This window comes from Cynocephalus volans, chromosome 3 (assembly GCF_027409185.1).
Source record: "Cynocephalus volans isolate mCynVol1 chromosome 3, mCynVol1.pri, whole genome shotgun sequence".
Classification (NCBI taxonomy): Eukaryota; Metazoa; Chordata; class Mammalia; order Dermoptera; family Cynocephalidae; genus Cynocephalus; species Cynocephalus volans.
Genome location: NC_084462.1, coordinates 97,001,082 through 97,023,980, shown reverse-complemented (window position 1 = coordinate 97,023,980; position 22,899 = coordinate 97,001,082). Strand labels below are relative to the sequence as shown.

Sequence of the window (22,899 nt, the reverse complement as noted above, 5' to 3'; positions counted from 1 at the left end):
AGAAAAAAAAATTATTTTCTCTCTCTCTCTTTTTTTTTTTTTGTAGCTGGCTGGTGCAGGGATCCAAACCCTGGACCCATGCTCCAACCAACTAAGCTAACCGGCCAGTGAGAAAAATTTTTTTTAAATCAAAGACATTATTTTGGTAGTTTCCTAATAAGGTAGTTTAAAGTTAAAATTTGAGAAGAAATCATTTTTTATTTTACTAAGAAGAAAAAAATTTTACATCAAAGACATGATTTTAAGTTTTAAATTTTTATCTTTAATATAGTAAATAGATTATAGGAGATTTTAACATCTTTTGGATTTTTTTAAAAAATATAAGTTATTTATGATTAACTATTATGTTAGGCTCTGTTAAGCTGATTGTTCATTCAGCTTAGTCTTCCTGTGTGAATTTATAGATGAACCAGTTTTGCTTGCCTGTGGTCTTAAAATAGCTATAATTTTGTTCCTTAATAATTTCCACCTTAATTCCTGGGAGTTTTCTTTCTGGCTTTAGGATCATAGTTATTTCCTCTTACTCCTACTATGTGCCAGGGACTTTGCTTGGCTCTCAGGTAGATCATCTCAAGCCACTGCCCTCTTCTGGGGCAGACCATGGGTACAGCTGATGAGAGCTGGGGTCTGAGAAGGACGGATCAGGAGGTTACCTGCAGAAGACAGTATCCAAAGGCTACAAATAGAACTATTCAAGCAAAGGAAGGCAGGGAATTTCTAGCTCATTCTGTATTAGAACGAGTCAGACTTTGCCTTCCTGTCCCCACTTCCATCTGTGTGCCCATATTAATGGGAATTCATGAGAATGAGACAAGGAGAGAGGAATAATCCTGGCCTGAAAATATATAATGGAGGCTCTGCTAGTGCGAGAGCCTGCCTTGCTGTGGTCAGCATTAACCATGCATGAGTGAATGCGTGTGAATAGAAGTGAACTGGGAGTATGTGTCTAAAGCACTTCTGCAAGGTGCTTTAAAGTTGTTGGAAAGATATTCCTTAGTCAGAATTGTGGCAAAGGCCAAAATCACCTTTGACCACAAAATCCCCCCTCCTGGAGGGGCACAAGCTCTGCTGTGTCCCCCTGCATGTAAGAAACACAATGCAAAGGCAATCTTCTCCTGCTGTGGGTTGGCATCTAACTGTGCCTCTTTGCTTTCTAGCTGTGTCGACTCTACAAGTTTATTGAACAGAAGGGAGATTTGCAAGATCTAATGCCAACAATAAATTCATTAATAAAACAGAAAACAGGTGTTGCCCAGTTGGTGAAGTATGGCTTAAAAGATCTGGAGGAAGTTGTTGGATTATTGAAGAAACTTGGCATAAAGGTTTGGCAACTGTTTGATAATGGCACTACATATTTGTAGCATTAATAATAGCACAAGGGGGTAATGAGTTTATTTCATTAATACTATTAGTGTCTGATTTTTCCAGAAAAATACTCAGTTTTTTTATATTTTGGAGCATTTGTTATCTGGTAATAATTTTGGCTTAAATCAGGATTTCTTTATAAGCATCTGATTTCTATCATGCAGCGGTTCTTATTGTGTTAGCCTCAGAGAGATGGTTATTCTGGAAGACAGCAGAGTTTCTCCTGCTTGGCAGGCTACAGTTAAACAGATGTTGTGCCAGATCTTACTGAATATTTTGTTTATGCTAAATAGATTGTTCTGATGCTATTGATGGAAAACAGCATGTTCAGCATTGTATTCCACATTCTGAATCTTGAAGCACTTGACACATGCGTGTGGCATTTCACTTTACAGGTCTTGATCAATTTGGGCTTGGTTTACAAGGTCCAGCAGCACAATGGAATCATCTTCCAGTTTGTGGCCTTCATCAGACGAAGGCAGAGGGCTATACCTGAGATCCTTGCTGCTGGTGGCAGATATGACCTGCTGGTGAGGCCTTCCCCTGTATTTGTTTATTTGTTCTCGCTTGGCTTTATTTCTTCCTCAACTTGTTATTTTGAAATTTTTCAAACCTACACCAAAAAATTGAACCAGTAATATAATTGGATACCTCTATATCTTTCATCTAGGAATAGAAATGTAATGTGAGCCACATTTGTAATTTTTTAAACTTTTTCTAAAATATAATTATAAGTTTACAGGAAGTTGCAAAGATAGTGCAGAGAGGTCTCATGAACCCTTTACTCATTTAACTTCTACAGTAATTACACCTTGCATAACTGTAGTAAAATATCAAAACCGGGAAATTGACATGGGTATAATGTATGCGCATAGTTCTGTGCCGTCTTATCACATGTGTACATTCCGTCATCACCATCACAATCAAGATGCGGAGCTATTCCATTACCACAAGGATCTGCGAACGTCAGCATTTTATCAGCTCAAATGAAGTGCGGAAACCGTACCTCCTTTATGTTCCTTTACCTCATGCCTCATTTATGATATAATTGTCTTAAATTTTTCCTCTACATACATTGAGATCCACATCAAACAATGTTAAACTTTTTGCTGACTGTGAAATATAATTTTAGAAACTCAAGAAAAGAAAGTCTGTTGTATTTATCCAAAATTTCTGGTTTCTGGTGAGAAATCCACTATTATTTGAATTATTTCCCCTATAGGAAAGGTGTTTCTCACTTGAGGCCTTCAACATTATTTGTTTTTTGGTTGAAATTAAATTATGATGTGTTTTGGCATGAATTTCTTTGGATTTATCCTGTTTGGTGTTTGCTTAGTATCTTAAATCTGTAGGTTTATGTCTTTTGCCAATTTGAGGAATTTTCAGGCATTATTTCTTTGAACATTTTTTTCAGTCTCACACTCTTTTACCTCTCATTCTATGACTCCAGTGACACAAATCTTACATCTTTTGTTTCGTCTGTGAGGTTTTGGAACATTTTGCTTTACTGTTTTCTCTTACTCAGGTGAGTGATTTCTATTGTTTTATCTTCAGTTTCACTGATTCTTTCCTCTGTCTTTTCCAGTCTTCTGCTGAGCCCATCCAGTGAGTTGTTTTGATCTTCTTCTTTGCTGAGACTTCCTATTTTTTTATTTGTTTCAAGCCTGTTCATAATGCTTGTTGAGGCATTTTTATGGCAGTTGCTTTAAAATCCCCAGATAATTCCAATATCTGTGTCATCTTGGTGCTGGTGTCTGTTGACTAGCTTTTTCATTCTGTCTGAGATCTTCTCAGTTCTTGGTAGGATGAATGATTTTCAGTTGTATCCAGGACATATTATGTTATGAGACTCTACAGCTTTAGATCTTTCTTAGCCGGCCTCCTCTGATTCCACACCAGTGTGGGCAGGGTGGCACCTTGCTGCTGTCTGGTGGGAGTGAAGATCCAGGTTCCTCATGCAGCCCCCTTAGACACTCCCAGGGTGGAAGGGGTGCCTTGTTACTGCTTCCCAAGTGCCTCCACTGATAACATGGTGGGAGGTAAGGGTGGGTGGCAGCAGGCCTTGTTTCTGCTGGATAGTGGTGAAAATTCCAGCTTCCCACTCAGCCTCCTCTGGCACCACCCCAGCAGGGAAGAATGTGCTGTTACTGCTTAGGAAAGGGTGGAAGTCCAGGGTCCTGGGGATGCTTACCTCCACTGATACTTGGGGAGGGGCGGGCATTACCCCCAGGCAGGCGTGAATGTCTTGGCTCCCCACTTGCTCTTCTCTGAGATCATCCTGCCAGAGTTTGGTAGAGGGAGGCTCGTAACATGAGGGTGAGGGTGAGTGTCTGAGCTCCCTACTCGGCCTTTGCTCAGGCAGTAGGGCTGGGGGTGGGCCTGTGCTTTTTTCCATAATGTTTGGCTGGAGCAGGGCAGTTACTGTCTAAAAGCTTTCTGTCTTGCTGGGTTGCTCCTTTCTGGCTCTTTGGCCAGAGAGAGCAGGTTTTTATTGGTGCTCTTGTTTCTGTTGGCATTTCTGGGTTGCCAGTTTCTCCAGCACCCAATCCAGAATATATGAGGTAAAGAGCAAACCCAGGGAACTCACCATGTATCGTTCCTCAGCTCTCGTGGTGCCCAGCCAGTCTCTTTTCTCCACTTTCAGAGTTGTCTTATGTCCATTTTATATGTAACGCCCAGGATTTTTAACTTTACTTAGCAGGAGGAATAGGGAGAAATGCACCTACTTCATGTTGGTCCATCTAGTAACATTAGTAAGTAAAAAGAGACAGGTGCGATTAATTATAATAATATTTTTTTTTAACCTATACCCGAAATATTGTTTCAACATGTATACAAACTTCTAAGCTTTATCTTTCTTTCCTACTCTAAGTCTTTGCAGCCAGTACAAATGGACATGTACAGCACATGTCAATTTGGATTAGCCATATTCCAAATGCTCAATAGCCACATGTAGCTAGCGGCTGCCATATTGAACAGTGCAGGTCTAGATATAACATTTGTTACTATTTCCTAAATCTGCATGCATGCTTGCTTCTCTCTCTTACTATACACACAAACACACACATACTTTTTTGTTGAGCTCGTTGATAAGCTGCTGACAGAGTGCTTGTTCTTTAATTATTGCTCTCCCCCTAATCACAGTTTCTTTTCTATTTTATAACCAGAACTATTTGCCTCTCTCTATAGATTCCCCAGTTTAGAGGACCACAGGCTCTGGGGCCAGTTCCCACTGCCATTGGGGTCAGCGTCGCCATAGACAAGATATCTGCTGCTGTCCTCAGCATGGAAGAGCCTGTAAGTTCCAGCTTTGCTTTCCAGCATGCTTTGAGATGTCTTTCATTTCTAAAAGTATCATTTGCCTGTTTTAGTCATTCACGTGGAGTCCCAAGGTGGCAGCTGTAGACCGAGGGTTTCAGAAATTAACACGAGAGACGAGCTGACGCTTGGTGTCAGTCCTCATATTACAGTTCTTGTTACCTGCTCTCTAACTGTCCAGGTGGCCTTAGACAGTTCATTCCTCTCTCTCCAACCTCACTTTCCATATCTGTAATGCACTATCTAAATGGGAGATGTCACAGTTGTTGACAGACTCTTATCAAAGCCCCTCATTCAGAAATCCTGCTGTGATCTACAAAGCTAGAAATGGTACTTTTTCCGTTGTGTTTTAGGCAAGATTAGTTTTCCCAGAAGAAAAGAATATCTGCCTGGTGGCTCAGGGTAGCTGAAGTAATTTCAGTCTTAAAAGACTAATGTAAAAGTGTTTTGGCTATGACATTTTTTCCTGACAGTTGGAAGCAAAGCCATGTTGCTGTGTAAGATTTGGAGAACGCCTGTCTTCCTTGACTGCTGCCTCCCTCCTGGTGCTGGTCCCACATCCACGCCTGCAGTTTCTCTCTTCTCAGTGTAACCACTCTGTTTCTGATCCAGGTTACAATAAGCTCTTGTGACCTCCTGGTTGTAAGTGTTGGCCAGATGTCCATGTCCAGGGCCATCAACCTAACCCAGAAACTCTGGACAGCAGGAATCACAGCAGAAATCATGTACGACTGGTCACAGGTAACAGGATGAAAAGTGCCTCTAAGTGAAGTGCACATCATTACAGCTTCCATAACAAATCGTCTTCCACACCTTTAGATTCTGTCAGACCCTTTCTCTTCATCATTAGAGTTGTTTCCTGTGTTTCTGATTACTGCAGTAACCAATTACCACAAACTTAGTGGCTTAAAGCAACACATGTTTATTATCTTACTTTTCTGGCAGTCAGAAGTCTGAAATCAGTTGCACTGAATTAAAATCAAGGCGTCAGCAGGGCAGCTCCTTCTGGAAGCTCTAGGGGAGAATCTGTTTTCTTGCCTTTTCCAGCTCCTAGAAGGCCTCCTGCATTCCTTGGCTCATGACCTCTTCCTCCATCGTCCACCTTAGCAGTGTAGCATCTTCTTTCCTCTCTGATCTGTGCTTCTGTCCTTGTATCTTCTCTCTCTAACTCTGATCTGCATGCCTGCATCTTACATGGACCCTGTGATTACACTGGGCCCACCCAGATAATCCAGGGTGATCATGCATGGGTTCCAGGGATTAGGATGTAGACATCTTTGCAGGGCCATTGTCCAGCCTACCACACTTCCCCAGACGTTCTGTGTTTAGTGTGTTTATGTCTTTGTATCCTTAGACCTCCCACAGCATGCCGGCCTGACCCCTGCCCTGGGTAAGGAGGTGAGGAAAGTGGCCCCTCAACACCTGCCTACCCTTTAGAATGGGGCTTTAGATAACTAATATCTGTGTGAATCACAGAAAGGGTGTGCTTCCAGGAGATAACCGAGGTTGTGCACGTGTTCACCCACACTAAAGGTGCCCCAGAGCATGGCAGTGACCAGGGACAACCATGTGCCACCCTCCCTCTGGCTCCATTCACATCACCTGCCCAGAAGCTTCTGAAGCTGCTGCTGTCCATTTGTGTGTGGTCATATCAAAATTCAGATCGGAAGTGTGCTGAGCAATCATTTTTAGTCACTTGACAGAGCAATGTCCTCTTCCACTTGTACACTTGTTTCGTAAATTGTTAGAGAAGCGTTCTGTACCGCAGCACGTATAAGCCCAGTGACCAGTGACTTCGGTTCTGCACAGTGGCATCCCCTGCAGCCTCCTCTGCCCTGATGCCTGTTTGCTTTATGCTTCAGTTCTGCTGTGCACCTGCTAATATTTCTTCTGTTTCCTTTACTTTGTTTCCTCTAAAAGCTTTTTCACTGTGTATGTGGTATAATTTTTGACACCTTCAATTGAAGGTGTCATGAGCTTCCACTTGAAGCTTTTGAAAACCTCTTACTATGTCCCAACCTCATTGATGGTTCATGGCCCCTTAGAACAATCATGAAAGTAAGGAAGGCAAAAGAGGTCTTGTTCCTCCTTTGAATTCTGTGCTCTTCTTGCTTAATATTTTTGTCCCCTGAAGTCGGCATATTTAGTAATTCACTTTGAGAATACAATTGAAAACAGTATTTTCATTCTCCTTAATTACTAGAATCTGCTCCAGGTGCTCTGTGTTTATCTTATACACTGCGTTTATTTGTTTCAGTCCCAAGAAGAATTACAAGAGTACTGCAGACATCATGAAATCACCTATGTGGCCCTCGTCTCAGATAAAGAAGGAAGCCATGTCAAGGTAAAGACCACAAGAAATTCTTCACAATTCAGTGGTTGGAATTCCCAAACTGTATGTTACCTGTGGAGCACCCACCTTCCCCCTGAGACCCTGGCCTGTGTGTGGGTGGAAATCCATTACTTTAGCTCTCCCTTTGAATTATTTCTTATTGGAGAAAGTGAATTACTATTTTGTTTTTAATTAATCAATTATCTTTTAAAAAGGCTTTTAAAATAAGAGGAGAAATTTCCTTTATATTTTACCCACATAGTTACCATATCTGGCGGTATATACCTTTGTGTTGAGACAGATTTCATTCTGATACCATTACCCTTCTGCCTGGAGGACTTCCCTTTAACATTAATATTAATACCAGTCTGCTGGTAATGAATGCTCTCAGCTGTTATTGGTCTGATATCAAAGTCTTTATTTCACCTTCATTTTTGAAAGGTATTTTTCCTAGGTATAGAATTCCAGGTTGACATTTTTTTCTTTTTGCACTTTGAAGATGTGTTTTGTTGTCTTCTGACATGATGGTTTATGTCAGAAAGTCTGCTTTGATCCTTTGTATTAGTATATCTTTTTTATTTTCTGGAAGCTCTTAAGATTTTCTTTTACCACTGGTTTTCTGTAATTTTATATGCTATGACCTGCCTCTTTGTGGTATTCTTTATGTTTCTAATACTTGCTATTCGTTGGGCTTCTTTAAACTGTAGGTTTATAGTTTTCATCAAATTTGGCAATTATTCAGATATTATTTTTTTCAAATATATTTCTATCCTTTTTTTACATTTCCTTCTGGAACTCTGATTACAGCATGTTAATCATTTGTTATTACCCCACAGCTCATGGATGCTCTGGGGTTTTGGGGGGGTTTTTTGTTTGTTTTCTTCTCTCTCTGCTTTATCCTGGATAGTTCACTGACCTTTTATTTTGCAATATCTAATCTATTAATCCCTGTCCAGTGCATTTTTCATTTCAGATACTGTGTGTTTTTTATTCATCTGTACAAGTTACGTTTGTGTTTATTTTATGTCTGTCTTTTATCTCCTTATCATAGTTCTTGTTTCCTTTACATCTTTTAAAAGGCTTATAATAGTTGTTTTAGGGTATTTGTGTATTAATTAATTCCATCATCTCTGACATTTCTGGGTCTGTTTCTATCTATTGATGTTTCTCCTGGTTATGAGTCTTACTTTCCTATCACTTTGCATGCCAGTAATTTTTGATTGGTTGTTGGACATTATGAATTTTACATTGTTGGGTGCTCGGTTTTCTTATGTTCCTATAAATACTGTTGGGCTTTGATGTAGGTAAGATACTTAGATTCTGTTTGTTCCCTCCCAAGCTTGATTTTAAGCTTTGTTAAGGCAGGTCCAGGGAAGCTTTTGTCTAGGACTAATTTAGCCCCACTACTAAGGTACCCTTTGGAGGATTCTGCCTGAAGCCCTGTGTATTATGAGCCTTCTCCACTCTGGTGAGAACAAGAACTATTCTCAGCCCTGTGAGTTCCAGAAATTATTATGCCTACTCATTTCTGGTGGTTGTTTCCTGAGCCTCGGATAGTTTCCTCTCACCCATGCACAGATTAGTACACAGCCAAAGTTGCAAGTGGACTCTTCTGCAGAGGTTCAGAAATCTTTATTTCTCTGTGAGTGTGTAGCTCTCTCCTCCTTGGTCCTCTGCCCCACAGTTTCTAGCCATCTTGACCTACCTAAACTCTGGTCTATCTTCTCAACTCAGCAGGACTCCTGAGCTTGCCCTCAGGATGTCCCCTCAGCTATTTAGGTTCCCCTTCCCTGCGCCACAGTCTGGAAACTCCCTCGGCACACTATACCAGGGCAGTTGTGGGGCTCACTTTATTTCCCTTCTATCAGGGACAGTAGTCCTCCACTACTTGTCCAGTGTCTGAAAACCACTGTTGATATGTTTTGTTTGGTTTTCTAGTTGTTTAAGGCAGGAGAGTAATTCTCATAGCGCTCAATCCTTCATAGGCAGATTTGGAAGTCTCTATTAACGGTCTGCTTCTTAGTTACAAGATCATAAATGACCGTAAGTCCCACTAATCAAGCCTCTCCCAGAGCAGTGATTGCTCCTGCAATATTGCCAAGAAATGAATGTCTAGCCTTGCTGAATAATTCCTGTGTCATAATGCACTGCTATACTTATTAGCAAATTTTTAAAACTTGAATCAAAATGTGCTTCCCAAAATTTATATTCATTGGCCCTAGTTCTTCCCTCAAGAATAATCACAATAAAAGTCTAATTCTTCTCTGAAATAAATTTTAGGATACAGCTGCCATGCCACTTAGTGTCCTTTTTTCTGGTTTAAACATTCCAAATACTTAAGACATTCCTCATAGCATGGTTTCCAAATCCTTGGCTGTCCTAGTTAACCTCCTCTAAACACACTATACTTTGTCAGAGTCTGTCTTTCAGTGTGCTACAGAGGGCTCTCAGCATGTTCTGACAAATGGGAAGGGTCTCTGACCTCCCACAATCTAGACACCATACTTCTCCTAATATAGCCTATGAATGAGCTAACTCTTAGCAACCATGTGGCTCTTTTGCCTCATACTGAACTTATCATCAACTAAAACCCATTGCCATTTCAGCAGTTATCACCATATCTGACTAGGCTTCTATTATGAGGGCTTTAGTTACAGGACTTCATATCTATCTCTGTTAAATGTGAGTTTATTCACTTTGGTACGTCTTTCCAGCCTGTCAAGCACTTTTGAATCTTGCTTCTGCCTCTATTAATGGTGGGTCAGTAGCATCATCTTCATATTTGAAAAGCAAGACATCACTTCATTTATCCACTCGCCAAATGTATTTGATGCATTCACAGTGTGAGTGGGATTGAAGGTAGGGGCATGGAGGATACAGAGACATTCAAGCTACAGGCCCTGCTGTCAGGGATCCTATAATCTGGTAGGGAACATAAAGCATTTGTGCATGATTACAAGCTAGAAGATGCTGAAATGCTAGAAAATCAGAGTCCTACAGATAAAGTTCTCTGAGGGTTCCTCAGCCTGAGAGGTTATGTCAGAAGCAGCAGGGAAGTTTTCAGGGTGGTAGTGGAATTTATGCTGGATCCTCCAGGATGGATAGGATAGAGATAAGTGCTAAAAGCACCTAAGCACTTGAGAATAGCAAAGGTGATGGTTAATCTTTCAGTAGGTTGTCCCGAAGTTAGAGGCAGGCCTGCAGTGTTGGGTGAAGCAGAGGGATTGTGAAGAGGGTATTCAGCAGGAGAGAATGGTTATAGCTAGATCAGGGAGAGCCCAAATGCCAGACCAAGGAATTTGGACATTATTTAGCAGCTAACGGGAAGCCCATTTGTGTTTTAGACAGAAGAGGACATCAGAGTTGTATTTGAGAAAAATTAATCTGCAGGGAATGTGTAGTATGGAATGGAGTGAGGGAGGGATAGCAGGGTGAAGGATATCAGGCTAGGCCAGACCAAGGTAGGGTGCTGGCCAGGGCGTGAAGATGAAAGGGCAGGTATCATGAAAGTGGGACGATAGGACTTGGGTTTGGAAAGGAGAAGGAGGAGGTGTAGATAATGCTGAGGTCTGAGAAACCTTGGTGATTGACCAGAGTGTTCAAAGGGGAAGAATATGTGAATGAATGAAATGAAATGGGAGTTGGTTCATCCTGGCCTTTTTGTTGTTGTTGTTTTCTAATTCTACCATCTGTGATAAACTAGTCCAGACCAGGGTTTCTCAACAGCAGTGCTTTTAACCTTTTGGGCCAGATAATTCTTTGTTGTGGGGGGCTGCCCTATGCATTTTTTAGCAGCATCCCTGGCCTCTTACCCACTAGATGCCAGTAGCACTCCCCACTGTTGCGACATCCAAAAATGTCCCAAACAATGCAAAATACCATTGGTTAAGAACCCCGAACCTGTTCATTTAGCAGTCTTACTGTGGTACTCTGAGCCAGCTTTTTGGCTTCAGAAGCTTCCAAATGATGATCTCTTTCATTCTCTTTAAGGTTAAGTCTTTTGAGAAGGACAGACAGACAGAGAAGCGCGTGCTGGAGACTGATCTTGTAGACCATGTTGTGCAGAAACTGAGGACTAAAGTCAGTGATGACAGGAATATCAGGTAACAGTGAACAAAAGCTGCTGTAATTATCTATAAAGAACCTACATACATTTATTTTAAAAGTCAATTTGATCCTTTTGGGAAATAAAGATAGATCAGGATTACTTTTAATGAATCACTCTATTGCTTCTGAAAAACTCAGTCAGCAGTTTATTTACATGATGCACTTGTATAAGACTGCTCATATCTTGCTTGCAACATTTGTCCTTCATAACATTTCCAAGAATATTTTATCTTTTTGAAAGGCCTAAGGAGCGCACATCTATCTGCCATTATCTCATTCAGTCTGTTAATCATCAAATTTCAGGAGTCTTTTTTCCCTATAATTTGAAAGATATAATATGTCCTGGGAAAAGATCTCTCATTATGGGAGTATAAATCAATTCAACTGTCTGGACAGGAATTTAGCAAAGTAAGTTCAAACCCTTAAAACTAAAAATTTTAAAAAATTGACCAGCAATTCCACTTCAAGGAATTTATAGTAAAATTTATTCCATGGGGGTATGTATAAAGATGTCTATCAAGGCATTCCCTTTATATCCTTAATTATTTAAGGACCCCAAAGAACGTTAGTTTATGTAGGTTATATATATCAATATTTTATGTGTTATAATTTAAAATTTAAGCCTTTAAAAAATACATATTTATTCATTTTCAAGTAACAATAATTACATTACATGTTAACTTACATAACATTTTTTATGGAAAATAACTATTTTCCAAAACAAAATAAATTTAGTAAGAAAAGCAGCATTGTTTCACATATTCACAAATCTCTTTAATGCATTGTTTTACATTTTTGTGATCTTTTTATTGCTGTAATAGAAGAAACAATTTTCATATCTGCTTCTGCATTCAATCTGTTGTGCTGTCAACATCATGTAATCTCTGGAAAATTCCATTGCACGTTTGTTGAGCACGAGAGTGAAAAGGACAATTAACATCTTAGGATTATTTTTGAAAATAGTTTTGACCTTGCAGACCCCTCAAAAGAATCTCAGAGACCTCCAAGGGTCCCTGGACCACACTTTGAGAATCTCTTCTTTATAATACCAAAATATGCATTAGTAGAAGATTAATAGGAGATTAGTAGAAGAGAAATGCTGTGGAATCCTGTGCAGCCTTTAAAAATGATCATTCTAGTAAAGCTGAGTTTATTGACATGGAGGCATGTTCACAATAGGAAGTATGGTATAATCCCTTTTTCATTTTAACCAAAATACATAACCTATACATAGGAAAATGTCTGGAAGGATGTACCAAGTTTTTAATTGGAGTAAAAAAGAAAGGTATCAACTTTCTTCATTAAACTTTTCTTTATACTTGCAACTCTTACATATCTGCTCATAATTATCATTTTTTTTTTATTAAAAAGATGACTGGTAAGGAGATCCCAACCCTTGACTTGGTATCGTCAGCACCACACTCTCCCAAGTGAGCTAACTGGCCATCCCTATATAGGGATCTGAACCCGCAACCTTGATGCTGCCAACACCACACTCTCCCAAGTGAGCCACAGGCTGGCCCCATATGTGCTCATAATTAGAAAGTACAACACTCTTTTTTTGGCTTACATCAGTGACTCCCAGCCAGTAGTGATTTCATCCCCCAGGGGACATATGGCAACACTTGGAGACATTTTTGGTTGTCACAACGGTTATTGGTATCTAGTAGAGGCCAGGGATACTGCTAAAACATCCTACAATGCACAGGACTGACACCCTCCCTGCCACACACAAAAAATGATCTGGCCCCAAATGTCAATAGTGCCAAGACTGAGAAATCCTAGCTTATAGAAAGTAAATCTCCTTGCTTTTTTTCTTCCTCCCATGCCCCTACCCCTTCCCATTTGTACTTTCTGTTAATAAGTTTACCCTCAGGCTTTTCTGGGGAAATGTAATGTTCTTGAATTCACCAGGTATTAGAATTACAGATCAAATCAAAGAGAGGCTTAAAAGAGAAAACAAAAAATAGCCAACTAAATAATAGTGATTATGGGCGAACATTGTTAAGACACTTAAAAAGCTAGATGGGATTTAGTTTTAGCAGGGAAAGGTTCAAAATCTTTCCTCCACGCAAATGATTATTTCTGTTTTCCCAAGACAGAGTGCTATTGTATCTCTCAAAGGCTATATAATTCACAGCATTTGAAAGAACAGCCACTCACAGCTTGTGAAAGAATATCCTTATTTACCAAATGTTCTCCTGTGGGTGGTCGGCAAGGCTGCTGCCATAATGAAGGTGGAGCATGCTGTTGCTAGTGTTTCCCTGTGTTACAAGGGGAGCGGAAAGAACACCCATTATATTTCATTGAAATTAGCTTCTTGTGCTGAGCCAGGATTTCAGACCCAGCTGAATAAATCAGAATGTTTTCTTTAGGCATCTGTTAACTTGCAGTGACATCCTTTATAATTTTTTACCTGCTCATGACCAAAAATATAAGTAAGTGCATATTTTTTGTTGTTTTTGTTTTTCCTCCCACTAATAAACAAGAGAAATAGGTTTTTATATTTCATAGAAAAATGGCTCACTATACATGTAGCTCACTGTAATTTATCTGTGTTGCTTTTCCCTTATAGGCTGTTTTCTAATTGGTTTTGTTTGCTTGTTTTTAGAGAAGCTTCTGATAATCTAGCAGTGCAAAATCTGAAGGGGTCATTTTCTAATGCTTCAGGTATAATTACTAATTATAATCTGAACATAATAATGCTTGTATGTATGATTGCTGTAAGCACTTGTGACTGTGACTACTCCTTGTGATACTGGAAATATATTTTAAAAATAACATATGTACAATAAATGTACCATGTGGAACTCATTCCTATGTTTTGAAACCCACATCCTAGAAAATGATAAAACAGCTGGGACTCAGTTGACTCTTCTGATACTGATATGTCAGGATCTGTCTTACTGTCTTATTTTAAAAATTGGCTTAATATTCCTTTTGATTCAATTTGTTGTATAAATGAAATGTGGATAATTTTCCTGGAAATTTTCCCCATACAGAGGATTGAAGAAATGTGTTTTAAAATTCCTTGGAGAAAGACAGTATATACGTTTTGTTTTCATGAAAGGCAAGAGGAAACAGTGGTGATGGTTATGCCTTTAGTTTCATCACCTCTGTCAACCTTATTGAAAAAGAAGTATTCCAATTAAGCCCACGAGAAGACATATTTGGCTTTTAATAGAACTGGGTCTTTACTGTTTATTTATTTATTTATTTATTTTTTAAAGATGACCGGTAAGGGCATTCTAACCTCTGACTTGGTGTTGTCAGCACCGCACTCAGCCAGTGAGCCTGCTGGCCATCCCTATATAGGGATCCGAACCTGTGGCCTTGGTGTTATCAGCACCACACTCTCCTGAGTGAGCCGCGGGCCAGCCCCTTTACTGTTCATTTCTGTTAGCATCGACTTTGTGTCACTCTCAGATTTCATATACTTTGAGGAATTTAAAGAAGCACTAGAGTTTGGGGGATGTTCATTTTGATTTTCTTAGGCTTATGAGGTTTTGGTGACTCATGTTGCCTTCCTACGCCTTCGTCACCCCCACCCCCACCTGAGGAGACGAGCATCAAAAGTGCTCGGTGTTGGGGTTCTGGGCTCCTCCCTGGCCAAGTGCTGGTGGTTGCAGAGATAGAAAACAAGGCCCAGACATGACCTAGCCCTTAGAAGCACTACAGGATTTTACTAGTAAAGTCTGTTTCTCTCTGTGGTGTGTGGGACCAGAATAAGTGGGACCAGATAAGGCATTCTGAAACTCTCTCTGTCTCAGGTTTGTTTGAAATCCATGGAGCAACCGTGGTTCCCCTAGTGAGTGTGATAGCCCCGGAGAAACTGTCAGCCAGCACCAGGAGGCGATATGAAACTCAGGTATACTGGGTCAGGTTTCTTTGGCTTTTTAATGTGAACTACAGAGGAGAAAGAAAAGGAAAATAAGAAACGTGAAATTTCCTGGAAATATTTTTCTTCCCACTTTCCTAACTTGGTGACTTCCCCAAATTTCATCAACACAAAGTGTCTCTCTGGTGCCAGGATTCGGCCCCATCTGTCCTCCAGGGAGGCATCAGTGTGCACTGTAGGCACCTGGAAACACCTGTTGTCGGAATGACTGCATCTAAACAAAACTTTTGATCTGGCTCAAGGGGAAGTAGGGGGTTATTTGATTTTGTTCTAAATGGCAAGAGGCTGATCCCAAGACTTGAGATAGGTTTCTCATTCCATACATGGGTTTGGTATCTGCTCTATAGGCAGATGTTATGCTAAGGACCATGTAAAATATAAAGACATTAACATAGCCCCAGTCCTCAAAAAGTGTATAGCCTTAGAAGCATATGCATTATATAGAGAACAATAGAAGAAAATAATAGAATGTGAAGCTAAATATATTGAATATGAGTGTGACAGTGTGCTATGGAGATGTGGGAAAGGGTGAGTGTTAAGAGAGCAGTCATTATTTAGAAATGGAACTAGACTGAAATACAAAAGATCAGGTACCTCATTTTTGTAAGCTCTGCTAGCTGTTTCTCAGGATTTGGGTGGAAGCCCATTTTTCCCGTCTTCCACCTGCCTTCATCACCTACCGTATTTGAGTTCCATGTTCTCATTGCTGTCACCTCTCTCCCCTTTTTCCAAATTTAGCTTAATTCTAAAATCTCTCTGCTTTCACATGCATGATTTCTCTGCACTGAGTCTTTATTAATATCATTTCAAAATTATAAAGAAATAAGCAACAAAAAAGGATTATTAAATGATCAAGATAGGTTATAAAATCTCATTTCCCCTGAGATTATAACGGCTCTTTCCAAGGTGTATTAAGAGTAAATCTTTAAATACTATTCAGGATCCTTTCTAGGCTTATGTCACCCTGTGATTGTTTCCTGGAAAGATGGCTTGGTGTAACATGTTCTGAATTCCATTTTCTTCTTGTCAGGTACAAACCCGACTGCAGACCTCCCTTGCCAACTTACAACAGAAAAGCAGTGAAATTGAAATTTTGGCTGTAAGTCCCTTTAACATTTTGAAGATGGCTTCTTGTTCATACTGTCAAAGTAGATGCCTCAGAATTCAGGGCTTTTTTGCTCAGTGTCAGCAGTATCTGGATGTAGGTCTTGTCACTGATGTGAACTACATGCGATCTAAACCTGTAAAGAACTGGGGAGAAAATGGAAGGTTTTTTGTTTCTCCTCTTACTTCCTCCTCTTTCTTCCTCTGAAAGATGGAAAGGGGAAATGAAAACCATTTTTCTGCGTCTCAGGCCTTTGCCTTACTAAGGCTGCACTGAATATATGTAGCAGTGTCAAACCTTTGGAGTGTGGTACGTAGGGATGGGGAGTACAGTTTCCACTGCTTATTAGTTTGCCAGTGCTGTGGTCTTATCCCTGCATAGTTCATTAAGTCTGCTTTATATCACGCCAGCATCCCAGACTGCCAGACCTATTCCTATTGCTCCATCCAAAGTGGTACCATAGTCATAGGTCAATAAATGCTGCTTACAGCTCCCTGATAGATGATGTACATTTCTGTGTATTGATTCATAGGTGGATCTACCCAAAGAAACAATCTTACAGTTTTTGTCATTAGAGGTAAGTAACATGAATTCTTCTGCACTGTGGCCTTTAAAATCCCAAATCCTTGCTGTTAATTTGCCAAAAGAAAATTGAAAACAGCATTAAACTTTCTTAGTGGTAGTATTTTTCTGGCAGTTCCAGGAATTTAGTAACATCGTTCCTTTTATGTGATATGTATTCTTAAATCCTATATTGGGGGAATCATACTTTTCTAGAAAGTGGCTTTTTAAGATTCAAATTAATTTAGGTCCTTTTTTATGTTTTTTAATAGGTACATACCTTTATCATCAAATAGCCTAAATAAGAACTCTTAAAAATTTGAAGGTACCTTTGCTATTAAGAATACTTAACTTTAATCATAGCTATAGCTGATTTTTACAACGTCATATCAAATACTCTTTTGTCTATCTAGAGTGTTTAGTAACAGATTAGATTAAAAATGAATTTTGGGGCTGACCAGTTAGCACAGTTGGTTAGAGCACAGTATTATAACACCAAGGCCAAGGGTTTGGATCTCTGCAATGGCCAGCTACAAAAACAAATGAACGTTGCCCCAAAACTAATATTTTATATTATGTTTTCTGTTCCTCTCTTACAAACATATAGCACTATACTGGCAATTTGCTGATTTGTGAGCCAATCAATTGAATACACATTGGGGGTGACAGCTCCATTTTATACAAAGTAAACAGTAGCAGAAACAACTGGTCTAAAGTCACATTAGCACACCAGGGCTGCAGCATTATTCATCAGGCTCTAATTAAGCAGTCTTGTTCTGAAGAAAACTGATGCTTCAAAGGAGGAGCCCCAGCAGCTCCCCACCAGTTCTACTATCTCCCTATAACTGATTCTTCTGGCATACCTGAAAGGGGAATGGCATTGGTTTCATCGGTGACCCAGAAAAAGCCAGTTAATAAACCCTAGTGCCTTTGTTGCTAAGTCTAATCTATTTTCTCCTAGTGGGATGCTGATGAACAGGCATTTAACACAACTGTGAAGCAGCTGCTGTCACGCCTGCCAAAGCAAAGATACCTCAAATTAGTCTGTGATGAAATTTATAACATCAAAGTAGAAAAAAAGTAAGTTATCACTTAGGCATAGAGTTTCACATGGTTAAAAGTCAGGGCAGGATTTCAGAGTGATACATATTTTATTGTCTTGTTGAGGTCTTATGGTTGATAAGCTGTTGTTAGAACTGCAGCTTGGAACCAGTAAATCTTGTCTGGACTGCGAATCACGGCCATGATCTCATCTATAACAAAACACAGCAGACCTAGGAGTAGCTATCCCAATTATAATTTTGTTCACCCAGATAACTCACTTCTGAAAGTATGTTTAGGGGTCGCCCATGGCTCACTCGGGAGAGTGTGGTGCTGATAACACCAACTCAGGGGTTAAGATCCCCTTACCAGTCATCTTTAAAAAAAAAAAAAGTGAAAGTATGTTTAAATAAAAGAAAATAACTATAACTATTTTGCTTTATGTCCTTGTGTCATTCATGTTATCCACTTAAAAGGCAACAAGGAAGCCTGAGGTAAATGGTGGTCTCCTTGTTTAAGGCCTTATACTGCAGACGCTTGCCAATCAGAGCTTGTGTAAAATTTAGGTAATTTTCTTAGTGATTAGGTTTCCATCTTCTTTTTGATTAAACAAAGCTTCTACAGTTAAGTGTTCTAAAAATAATTTATTAACTCTGTTCTTCACCCATTAAACTGTCCTTATAATCTACCTTTTCTCTTCTTTTGCAGGGTGTCTGTGTTATTCCTATATAGCTACAGAGATGACTACTACAGAATCTTATTTTAACCCTAAAGAACTGTCATTACATTATTCAAACAGACAGGGGCTTATATTGGAATAATGGAATGTTGTACATTCATTGTAATTTTAAATTAACTTTAAATTCTAAGAAGCTGCCCTACAAAGTTGAGCTTTGTGAGTTTTTCATGTGTAATATATCGTGAATTTATCTTTTTGGATATAATAAATGCTTTCATATATCTGCTGCTTTTTAATTGCAAATTTATTAACACTAATGGTTTTATGGAGCTGGAACACAATAGCCTTGTTCTTCTCTTGGTCCTATTGTCTAAGCACATAAAAAATGTCCAAACTAAAGGGCGTAAAGAAACCACAATTCATTACTACCGTGGAATCTTTATTCTTGAGGATTTTGTAATACATTTAACCTAAGATAATTAAGCAAACTCTCATTTTGCTATGAGAACTCATTCAAATTTTGCTAAGAAACTATGACGATAAAATTATACAGCCAGGTGGGAATACCCATGAGATAACATGACCTTTTCTGTCGTGGAAAGTTTCAATTCTGGTAACCTAGAAGATAGGGCTAAAGCCTATTCATTAATCACATCATTCCAAAATTAGTAGTTATTGCCAGAACTATTAAAAAAGTTTGGGGAAAAGAATAAATAAGAGACAGTCAGTACTGATAAATAGACAGGTTTAATGATAAATTGCTCTTCACAGAGATGACTACAGAGACTTTTAAACTATAATCCAGGAATATACAATCATGCAGCCCAGACCAATTAGCCAGATCTAAAATAAACTGGCCTCTTACCACAACTACACTGTAAACATTACAACCTTGTTCTTTCCAAAAGAACCCTAATCTCACGTGAAAACAGTTACTGTGGGGGACCCAGAAACCTTGCTTTGTGGCCAAAAGTAAAAACCAAAGGAAAAAATAGCAATTCAGTGGTTAGTTGGTGAAAGCAGGAAATTTGGTGCCCTTCACTGTGCCGCTTTGCTCTTCTTACTCTTGCTCTTTTTGTCCCTCTTCTTCAGCCCATCCATGTTAGCTCTCAATAGGTTTGAGTAAGCCTGAAAGACACAGAACATGACTTTAGCAGGAAGATGTGTGAATTGGTGGCGCTGCTGCCCTATTTCCATGATGGACTTAGGGTAGCCAAAATCAGAAAGACTACCTGATAAAGAATATAATGGTATGAGTGTAAAAAAATACTCTCTTTCACATTGTACAGGTCGAGTATCCCTTAGCCTAACTGCTTAGGACAAGTGTTTCAGATTTTGGATTTTTTCAGGTTTTGGAATATTTGCAGACTACCCATACCAGTTGAGCATCCCTAATCTGAAAATCCAAAATCTGAAGTGCTCCAAATGAACATTTCCTTTGAGCATCATGTTGGTACTCAAAAAGTTTTAGATTTTGTAGCATTTCAGATTTTTGGATTAGGGATGCTCAACCTGTAGCAGCTTCTGCAACACTCACCCCCAGTAAGTTGCACATTTTTTACCTTTTTTTTAAGCAAAACTTCAGGCAATTTCTTGCTCAGCTATACTGTAAGTAGAGTATATTTGAAGCCTAAGACAACACAATATACCTAAAAAATTAGAAAGGAAGACAATATTGGTGTTGAAATTCACGGCTTGGCAGCTCTTACCTTAAAAATATTAGTAAAACTACCCTACCAGCCAGCCGCTCCCCGCAAAAAAAAAAGTTGGTAAAATTTATCACAGGAGAGCAATGAAACCAAACAGCAATCTTAATCCAGTGTTCACTATTAGGCTGACTCTTGCCCTGAAAAGGGGGACATAGAGAATACCAGAAACTCACCATCTGAAACTTATTTACTTCTTTGGAGCTCACCTAGAAAAGAAGGAAAAAAGGTCACTCTTATTTATCCATATAAGTATCCTCTACTCCACCCCAGATAGTATCTCGAAATCTTTAAAATACTTCTTCCCAACTCTAGGAGTCATAATACACTAAAGACTATTTTTTACTCCACTTTCCTATGCCTGAGGAACAAGCAAAGTACTCTGCTCCTTTTTCCACATGAGAATTGCACCAAGATGAGAAAGGCAAAAGCAGGCTCCTTAAAGAAGCTGTTTCTCGCCTCTGTTGAAATACCTTACACATATGGCACTGAGTTCTCTCCCTGGGTTCTGACAGATGTCAAAGGACCTCTCAATATTAATTTTTTGTGCAAGATAGATTTAAACTACTCCCTCCCTACCTTATTTTTAAACATGCCTTCCATTATTTCAGGTCTATTTAAGCACAATGCAAGCTACCACAAAAGAAATTCTACCTGTAAAGGAGAGTCCTTAGGTTTTTGTATTTCACAATATCCAACTTTATTTTTAAAAATCACATAAGCTTGCTTGACTGTAAAAGTCTCTCACGGTAACTTGTAAAGGGAGACTTATCAACTAATTATAGTCTACATTCTCATGAACGTACTATACTAATGTGATTAGAAGGCAGTCTGGTTCTGCCCCAGCAGAATAAAAAAGTATTCACTCAGAATCCAGGAAGTCTGTTGCTTTGCCATATTCAACCTCCACTGTGAAAGGAAAGATAGGGTTCTTGACTAGATGTGTGTTCTCTCAAGCACCAAGCCTAAGATAGCTTGCTATGTGAACCACACAGATAGGGAATAATCAGCTTAAAAGTAAGAGCATCATCTGGTACCAATAAACTATTTATTGAAGGCCCAGCACAGTAACAGGATAAGGAATCAAATATTTATGCCAACTGCTCCTTAAGGACCAATACGCTAGTTTAATTTCCACAAAAATTTTAGCAGAACTAAGAAGTGTTTGATCTCTACCTTCTTCATTTTAATTTTATTGTTGAAGATTCTACTAAAGTAGTAAAAGGTCAAGGGTTCGGATCCCCCTACTGGCCACCCACCAAAAAAAAAGACAGTAAAGGAAGATCCTGGTCCCACAGTAGCTGGGGAGCTACATAATAACCTTTATATTAAAAGGGGAAAAGCCTGTTTTAGATGTGCCCCAACCTTAGTTCAGTTGAAGTCTTTAAAGTTTAAACTCCAAAATGAGATAGGAACCCAGCTCACCACAGTGCTGATCTTCTTTTTCCCATCAGTAGCTCTTAACAGACACTTGTTGTCTGAGGGCTCAAAGCCCTCCACAGAACCTTTCCTTGGAATGGGTTTAGTTCGACCATCATCTGCATGAAAAATACATCCTGGTAAGCACAGCCACATACGTTGCTGATAGGTAGAAAAAAGTTAAAATACTAGAGAAAGGATAAGAAGAGGTGACCTAATCCACCCCCACTGCTCTAGTTCTCTTAACCACATCATCAGCTATCACGGATTGGCCAAATCCGGGAGAAACTACAACTACTTCCACGACAGAAACACTATAACACCAAAGCATATTAAATTTCACTAATTGTGGCGGGGTTTGGGATCCCTGACAAAAAGAACGCTGACGTGCTTGGGGTCCATTGTAACCGGAACCGACCTAGGTGGCTATGTGCTGGGGGCCGCACCAGCCACAATCCCTAATGTTCTCTGGGCACCCGGTCCGGGCATCGCTCGGCTTCCAGGGCGCCCTATCCCAGCTTCCTTCCGGCCCCACCGCGACGACTCCTGCTTACACTTCTTCAAGGTGATGAACACGCTGCCCGACAACCGGCACTTCTGGAAGAGCCTGGTCAGCTCCGTCAGGAACTGGAACACAAGAAGCCCGGCCCCGTTAGGCAGCCCCAAATCCTCGCCCTGCCACGTCAAGTCCCTGTCCCTCCCGCAGAAGGAGACAGAGGTCCCGAGCTAAGCCCCGAACTGCACCCGTCCCTCGGCTGGTCACATCTGGCCGTACCTGCTCGCTCTCCAGCAGCACCATGCCGGCGCTGCTGGCTCCGCTCCGTCAGCATAAACCCACGGCTGTTGGAGCCGGAAGTTCCGCCTAGCCTGGGCGGGACTTCCGCTATTAGGCTTCAATTCTCTTCCATCAATCCCGCCTCCGCTCTGCCGTCCGCGACCGCCGTGCGCCTGCGCTCTGGGACGCCCTCGCCTGTCCAGGGGGAGAAACGAGCCAGAGGGCGCTTGGACTATCCTGGGATTTTAGAGGGAAGAAATCTTCTCACTCCAACCAGAGTAAAAGAACGAGGACAAAAGATGGATTTGACAGAAATGTATGGTTGTGTATATTCAGCTTTATGTTGGGCTAGTTACCTAACAGTGCCTGTTTCCTTGTCCTTAAAGTGAGGATAATAATAGTATGTACTTCACAGTGTGATTGTGAAGAGTAAATGAATTTATATTAAACACGTAGAACAGTCCCTGGCACTTAGGAAGTCTTAGTTCCACTTCAGGATTCAGTCAAGGCACCTGGGTTCTAGGCCCCGCTCTTGAACCCTGGGCCCTCTGTGAAGTCAAGCATTGAATCATGCCACAGATTTCGCTAGTACC

The 22,899-nt window shown here is 40.1% G+C and overlaps 2 protein-coding genes across 6 annotated transcripts in view; one reads left to right on the top strand and one right to left on the bottom strand.

The window, feature by feature from the left end:
- Nucleotides 1-18,571, top strand: part of EIF2AK4 (eukaryotic translation initiation factor 2 alpha kinase 4) — a 96,924-nt gene extending 78,353 nt beyond the window's left edge. For 2 of the 4 annotated variants that reach the window (XM_063089125.1, XM_063089124.1), the window contains 12 exons: nt 1,158-1,322; nt 1,761-1,895; nt 4,555-4,662; nt 5,296-5,424; nt 6,941-7,027; nt 11,006-11,118; nt 13,734-13,792; nt 14,893-14,990; nt 16,051-16,119; nt 16,658-16,702; nt 17,648-17,766; nt 18,436-18,571. In XM_063089125.1, coding sequence (XP_062945195.1) covers nt 1,158-1,322; nt 1,761-1,895; nt 4,555-4,662; nt 5,296-5,424; nt 6,941-7,027; nt 11,006-11,118; nt 13,734-13,792; nt 14,893-14,990; nt 16,051-16,119; nt 16,658-16,702; nt 17,648-17,766; nt 18,436-18,493 — 1,185 coding nt within the window. In that variant the 3' untranslated portion in view covers nt 18,494-18,571. Of the gene's footprint in view, nt 1-1,157; nt 1,323-1,760; nt 1,896-4,554; nt 4,663-5,295; nt 5,425-6,940; nt 7,028-11,005; nt 11,119-13,733; nt 13,793-14,892; nt 14,991-16,050; nt 16,120-16,657; nt 16,703-17,647; nt 17,767-18,435 lie in introns of those variants that run through there. The other 2 variants (XM_063089126.1, XM_063089127.1) reach the window with 2 other exon arrangements.
- Nucleotides 18,572-19,121: 550 nt separating this feature from the next.
- Nucleotides 19,122-22,377, bottom strand: SRP14 (signal recognition particle 14). 2 transcript variants are annotated; one of them, XM_063091381.1, is made up of 6 exons: nt 22,307-22,377; nt 22,086-22,158; nt 21,538-21,650; nt 20,289-20,321; nt 19,969-20,055; nt 19,452-19,534 (listed from the first exon to the last, which is right to left on the bottom strand). In XM_063091381.1, exons 1-5 carry the CDS (start codon nt 22,328-22,330, stop codon nt 20,008-20,010), a joined length of 291 nt encoding a protein of 96 aa, XP_062947451.1. In that variant the 5' UTR covers nt 22,331-22,377; the 3' UTR covers nt 19,452-19,534; nt 19,969-20,007. The 2 variants fall into 2 exon arrangements, with proteins under 2 accessions (XP_062947448.1, XP_062947451.1); XM_063091378.1 differs by lacking the exon at nt 19,969-20,055 and having other exon boundaries at nt 19,122-19,534.
- Nucleotides 22,378-22,899: the final 522 nt, after the last annotated feature.

What these genes read in the sequence shown, in the direction of transcription:
- SRP14 (XM_063091378.1), bottom strand. Translation starts at nt 22,330, where the DNA reads ATGGTGCTGCTGGAGAGCGAGCAG. An exon ending in GTTCATCACCTTGAAGAAGT is followed by an intron (nt 21,651 to 22,085) that starts GTAAGCAGGAGT and finishes TTTTTCATGCAG; the next exon opens with ATGATGGTCGAACTAAACCC. An exon ending in AAAAGAAGATCAGCACTGTG is followed by an intron (nt 20,322 to 21,537) that starts GTGAGCTGGGTT and finishes CTTCTTTTCTAG; the next exon opens with GTGAGCTCCAAAGAAGTAAA.